General features: G+C 42.3%; 1 protein-coding gene across 2 annotated transcripts in view; it reads left to right on the top strand.

The window, feature by feature from the left end:
• Positions 1–2515: 2515 nt before the first annotated feature.
• Positions 2516–6664, top strand: part of zgc:175214 (uncharacterized protein LOC557610 homolog) — a 19788-nt gene continuing 15639 nt past the window's right edge. Inside the window, exons 1-2 of one of the 2 annotated variants that reach the window (XM_037689689.1) lie at positions 2516–2657; positions 2739–3680. In XM_037689689.1, the coding sequence (XP_037545617.1) occupies positions 3656–3680 (25 nt within the window). In that variant the 5' untranslated portion in view covers positions 2516–2657; positions 2739–3655. Of the gene's footprint in view, positions 3681–6664 lie in introns of both variants that reach the window. The other variant, XM_037689688.1, reaches the window with a different exon arrangement.

Below are 6664 nucleotides of genomic sequence, written 5' to 3'. Positions count from 1 at the left end.
CAATATTTTTGAGAAAGGACAAAAGTTGAGTCATTTTGGTGAAGAAAGAGTTTTAAATTATCGTAGATCCAAAACATTAAAAGACTCGTACATAAACACTATTTTATTTTTTTATTTTTTTAAGCATTTGATTTATTTGATTTGTTGGGTCTATGTTTGTTGTTTTCTTGTTTGGAAAGTTAATTTTAGTCTTCTTAGCAACAAAAGCATAATTTGAGTACCGTATTTTCCGGCATATAAGTCACAGATATTTGCATTTATTAGCATGCCCTGCAACTTATGAATCGAAGCGACGTATTGATGTTTCTTTTTCTGCATATTTATAACCAAATTTTTAGCTGAGATCTGACGATTTCATTCATTCTGACATGGAAAATATTGAACACTACCATTTTCAGCCACTAGAGGACCCTCGACTAATATGACAAGCCAAGTGTCTCATTAATAGGTAAAAGTTCATATTAATGAGACACTTGGCTTGCCATAGAAGCCACCTTCATCTCGCTCCGGAACTCTTGGAGTAAACGTCAAATCAGCTTCATTTCGCTGCGCCGCCCAGGTGAATCACAGCTGCTTTGACCAGTAAAGCAGGAAAAGTTCAACTGAGACACACCTTTACTATAATGTTGAGCTAACAAATACTTGTTTTTAGGTGGTTATCTTGTTGAATTTCGAAGAAATGCACAGCTCTGCGCGCTACTGCTTCTGCGAATCAGCTTTTGAAATGCAGCTGATTTGACTGTCAAAGTGCATTTATTAAGGAAAAGTTAAGCTGAGACGCACGTTTGCTATAATTTCAAGCAAGCAAATAATTGTTTTAAGTGTTAATCTTGTTAAAGTCCTCTCGTGCATGTTCCCACCACTGCCATTTGGCAGCCAATCGATTTTTGGCACATCGGCCCACATTTCCCGGTTGTCAGTGGTGAAGCATCCATCCATCCATCCATTATCTTTACCCGTTTATTCCATTTTGGGTCACGGGGGTCACTGGTGCCCATGTCCAGCAGTCACTGTGCGAGGGGCGGGGTACACCCTGGACGGGTCGCAAGTCCATCACAGGGCCACACAGAGACAAACGAGACAAACAACCATTCACTCTCTCACTCACACCTAGGGACAATTTAGAGTTACCAATCAGCCTAACATGCATGTTTTTGGTCTGTGGGAGGAAACCGGAGCACCCGGAGAAAACCCACGCATGCACGGAGAGAACATGCAAACTCCACCCAGAAAGGCCCCTGGACCGGGGTTTGAACCAAGGACCTTCTCGCTGAGCAGCTCTACCAGTTGCGCCACCGTGCTGCCCGCGGTGAAGCATAACAAATGCAATTTATATGGCGAATTGACGTATTTGGGTTTTTTTTTCCACTTTATTAGACATGTTTGGACTGATGTGAATTATACGGCGGTGCAAAGTGTACAGCGGCAAGTACGGTAAGTGTCCTTTTAAAAGGGGGTCGATCTGCCTTTTGGACCATGGACGGCTCAAAAAGCTGATCAAAATGCTGAAAAATCATCCAGCTGTCAGTCGCTACAACAGATTCATAAAGTTTGATAAAGTTGATCAACTCGTATGTAGATGATACCACGTTATACTCTTCTAAAAATGTCCAAGTTCCCTTTTGATTATTTTATCAACAGCAATTTTTAGCCAAGTTTTATGAATCGTTATTTAAGGTTTTTGGTGCTTTGCACCATGAAGTGAAAATAAAGATTATCAACAAGGGTTTGTATGTTACCTAATATTGCTCATTTTGAGAAGATTGTTTTGCTGTTAAACCTAAATATTATATAAAAAAGGATTACCAACTAATTAGCAGAAAGTCTGCATCAACCTCTTAATCTGGCTGGCCAAAATTATACCATTCTTAAACTGCAGCTGTAGGCCGCACAAAATCACTCCAATGGCCGCAAATGGCCCACAGGCCGTACTTTGGACACCCGTACTTTAAGTGGTAGTAGCTGAGAGTCACGTCTGTGGCTTCAGTGGTGGGTGATATGCATTTGTCCAAGGAATGCTAGGCCTTAATTCAATCCTGTCATGATCATGTTATGTCATCTGGCTGCAAAACAATGAGCTGCTGCAGGGTTTGTGCGTCAAATGTGCTGCAGGTCAAACAATCCGACCTGTGTGTGTGTGTGTGTGTGTGTGTGCGTGCGTGCGTGCGTGCGTGCGTGCGTGCGTGCGTGCGAGAGAGAGAAATGGTGCAAACAGAGAGGAATCATTTCTTCCCCTCCTGACCTCCATTTCACACAGACTGCTTTGTTTTGGTTGTCAGGACATCAGCCATGCGCATATTGCCAAGCTCCCTTGACTTTGCTGCAAGTGTCTCTCTTCTCGTCTTATCTCACCCTCTTTCTCTCTCTCTCACGCTCACACACACATGCATGCACGTCGCTCACACAGTCACATCTTTGCAGGGGCCCCATTCGTCAGAGCCTGCCTCATTCTACCTTCCCGCTGCCTGCAGATTGGAGGACGGAGGTGGCGAGGGAGGGCTGAGGCAGAGGAGAGTTGCGAGGCAAAACGGCTGGTCACATGAGCAGAGATCTGTTTACAAACCCAAGGCAGAGAGGAGAGGAAGGAGAGCTGCAGTCTGAGCTCCATTATGAAGTGAAAGGGAAAGAGAAGTCTGCCATGACACAGCCAGCTGCAGGTGTGAGCGCCTGAACACGCTCCTGCACACACTCTGCCCTCCTTTGTCTCTGATTCTGTTCTTTTTTCTCAATCGAAGCAGCAGATGGTTCGAGGGGGAGTAGGATCCCCCTCCTTCTCCTCCACACACTCAAACGCACACACTGCCTGACACACAAACAGCCTGAGGACTGTTGTTGACTGCATGGAGCTGCACTCACTTTGTTTGGGTTTTGAGGGAAGATCATCTTCATCACTGAGGAGGAATATCTACTGCAAGATCAGAGGAGTGGAGGAGGAGGAGGCACCAGAGGAGACGAGAGGGGGGTGAGATTTGTGAAAATCCCTTGTTTAAAAAAAGCAGCTTTAGCAGAAGACAAAAAGCACAGATTAATGTTGGATTATTGCCTTCGTTTGGGGTGAGGATCGTCGTTTTAAACTCTGGATGTCATTGGAGTCGTAGAGGAGAGGACGCTGCAAAGTGAAGTGAAGGAGGCCCTCGTTCTTCTCTGATGGAAATGTGAGTATTTCCTGTCCGTCTTGTTTATGATCGAGCGAGCTGCAGATTTTCACAACAAGTCCTCACTCGCTGGATGAGGCCTCTGACAAATACCTAGCAGTCCTTCTCAACAACATTCCTTTGTTTCTCGTCATCATTTTTAGAAGCACATGAAATCTCCAGTCCAGGACCAGAACCCAGTCCCAAACCTCCCCCCCTCCACCCTTACATCTTTAACACACAGAGTGGCTAATCCAGATTTGGGAATGCTGGGCAACACAGACTGCTGAGCCAACTAAAAGCAAAAAGAAATCCCACACCTCCTGAGGATTTCTGGGATCTGAAGATCTTTAGATGACTGTTTTTCTGCTGGAGCTCTGACATAAACTGAAGGAAGGAGCGACCCAGCTCAGGACAGCTGAATCCGAGCTACAGCAGAACCAGACCAGGGCTGGCGTGTCTGCAGCATTTCTCCTGACAGGGCCTGAATTCACTGCTGCTGCCTTGGAGAGTCAAATTTCATGCAACCATTCCAATGGTGTAACGGTAAGTGTGCGGATTTTGCTGCAAATATGTGAGAGGTGGAGGTGCTGCTGTGAACTTTGATAATTAGATTTGTGCAAATGAATTGAAAGGTGGAGGCTTTGGTTGGTGTTTTTAAATGTAAAAACAAAAGCAGCAGTTGAATTAAAAGTTGGGATAACTGCAAGATTTCTAATCTTATGTTGTAATTTGGGTTGTTTTGTGTACTTGCATACAAAAAAACTAAACAAACATGTTTTCTGATGCAGGAGTGTCCAAAGTGCGGCCCAAGGGCCATTTGCGGCCCTTGGAGTGATTTTGTGAGGCCCTCAACAAATTTAAAAAAATGTTATAGTTTTGACCCACAGGCTTAAGAGGCTGATGCAGATGTAGACCTTCTTTAGATTTAATGGTGAAACTTTTTGAATATAATTTTTAGGTTTAACTGCAAAAAAGATTATTTTAATCATCTCAAAATGAGCGATATTAAGTACAATACAAATATTTTGATATAATTATTGTATTTTTCAGCCTATAAGTTGCAGTTTTTTGCATAATTTGCATGCCCTGCAACTTATACGCTGAAGCGACATATTTGTTTTCTATATTTATAAATGAATTTTTGGCTGAGATATGACTGTTTTCATTCATTAACAGAAAATATTGAACACTACCGTTTTCAGCCGCTAGATGGCACTCGAGTAGTATGGCATGCTGTTATGACATGTAATAGGTAACAGTGGCTATTGATAACACAATTGGCTTGCCATAGCCTGCCACTTTTGTCCAGCTCACCTGGAGAAACTGTCAAATCAGCTTCATTTCACTTTGCCGCCCAGGCAAAATTAAGCTGATTTGACCATTGAAGTACATTTATTAAGTAAAAGTTCAACTGAGACACACCTTTGCTATAATGTCAAACAAACAAATATTTGTTTTTAAGTGTTAATCTTGTTAAATTCTTGTTAAAGTCCTCCCATGCATGCTCACATGGCCGCCATTTGGCAGCCAATCAATTTTTGGCACAACATCGGCCCACATTTCTGGGTTGTCAGCGATGATGCATAATAGATGCAACTTATACGGCGAAGCAATGTATTTATGGATTTTTCCACTTTATTAGACATTTTTGGACTGATGCGACTTATAGGGCGGTGCGACGTGTACAGTGGAAAATACGTATACGTATACGTAGACGTGTATAGCGGAAAAATATTCCTTTATCCTACAACAAACCTTCACTGACCTACTAAAAAGTAGAATTCTGGATAATAATTCATACAACTTGGTATAACGTGTTTTCAATGAAAATAATTTCAGTTGAGTTGATTATCGATAGAAATTTGGCATTTTAAAAAGAATATACAGTGGTATCATCGGCATACAAGTTGTTCAACTTTAGCAGTGTCCCTTCAAACCTTTTATGAATCTGTTTTAGCGACTGCCAGCTGTTTTCCAGAACTTCGATGACCCGTTTGGGACGTCCATGGTCCAAATGGGGGGATTGAAGCTCCACACCCTTTTTTTAAAGAGCAGTTACTCATTTTAGGCTTTTGTCTTCGAAAATAAACCAAAATGAACTTTCCAAGCACAAGAAAATAAATAGACCCCAAAAAAAAATCTATTAAATGAAAATCTTTAAATAAATATAAATTTTAAAAAAGGTTATTTTTATGAGGCTCTTGATGTTCTGGATCTACAATAATTTAAATTAAACTTTTAACTTTTATCCAAAAATATTAAAGTTGTTAAAAATAAGAGGGGGTGGGGGGAATCACGCTTTCTAATTCTTATTATTATTATTTTTTCTTAAATTCAGATATTTTTTGGCCCGTGAGTCCTTTCATCCAGACAGTTTGGTCCCAAAATGTTTGGACACCCCCTGCTTTATAGCAGGACTATTCAACTGCTCAGGGGGCCACAGTTACTGAAAGCCAAGAGCTCAAGGGGCCAGACATCCAGCCGTTAATGTGATTAAATATGTTTGTTTTATGATTTAAAATCTAGTTTTATTTAAAAATTAACCCATTAGTTAGCCGAACTGAGTTCATCCGAGGGCCTGATTAGGTCCTTGGACCGCCAGTTGAATAGCCCTGCTCTACACCCCTCCCTCACCGCAAGCTAACCAACCTTTATTTTACCCCATAGTCTACTCCCTCTGAGGAGACACATGGACACTTGAGGCTGCCAAAGAGCATCCTTATGGCAAATTAATAGGAACACATGTTGTCTGTGGAAGTGGGGCTTCCTCTGCTCTTGGTTTACCAAATGGTCCTTTTTTCCCCCCAGAGTTCCCTCTGTTTAATACACACCCCTCCCCCCAGCAACAAATTCAGGCACTTCCATTGTACCAGTCAGAGACCACACAGCTTCCACACACCCCTCCCTCAGTGCCCTGACACAGACACACACAGCAAGTCACCTCTGCAGAGTCCGTGGAACAGATGGCGGCGTGGCACAAGTGCTGTCCGTCCTTCATGTTTGTCTTGTTCACAGGCAATTAACGCAGAGTCCTGGGAGTGCCTCAGTTGCCACCTCGGTGCCGGCTGCAGCTCCCCGGACTCACCTGCACTGATTACGTTGAGGTCATCACAGAATATGCCTCACTGCTGAGAAAAGGCTGTAAAAATCATGCGGCATCCGCTTTAAATATCACTAAATCATTCAGGCAACTACTCCTGCTTCCTGCGTGTTGAAAATATAAAAGTGCCTTTTTATCACAAAAAGACATTGTGTTTAAACTTTAATTGGCTGTGCATGCACAATGCACATTGACTAGTTAGTCGTTAATGCTTGCAGACTTGAAGTCTTCAGCAAATAACATCCTTCGTCTTGTGTTTCGAAGTTCTAAAGAGTCAGTCTGGTCATTTTTGAAATGTTGTTCTGACAAATACTTATCAATAGTTTGCGCTTTATCAGCCAGGACATCAGCATTATTATTTATGATTAACCTTTATTTAACCAGGCAAACCCCATTAAGATCACAGATTTATTTTGCCTGGGCCTGA

Source organism: Nematolebias whitei, chromosome 16 (genome assembly GCF_014905685.2).
Source record: "Nematolebias whitei isolate Nwh7 chromosome 16, NemWhi1, whole genome shotgun sequence".
In the NCBI taxonomy this organism is placed as follows: Eukaryota; Metazoa; Chordata; class Actinopteri; order Cyprinodontiformes; family Rivulidae; genus Nematolebias; species Nematolebias whitei.
The sequence above is the reverse complement of the archived record's forward strand: the minus strand, read 5'-3'. Positions and strand labels throughout refer to the sequence as shown.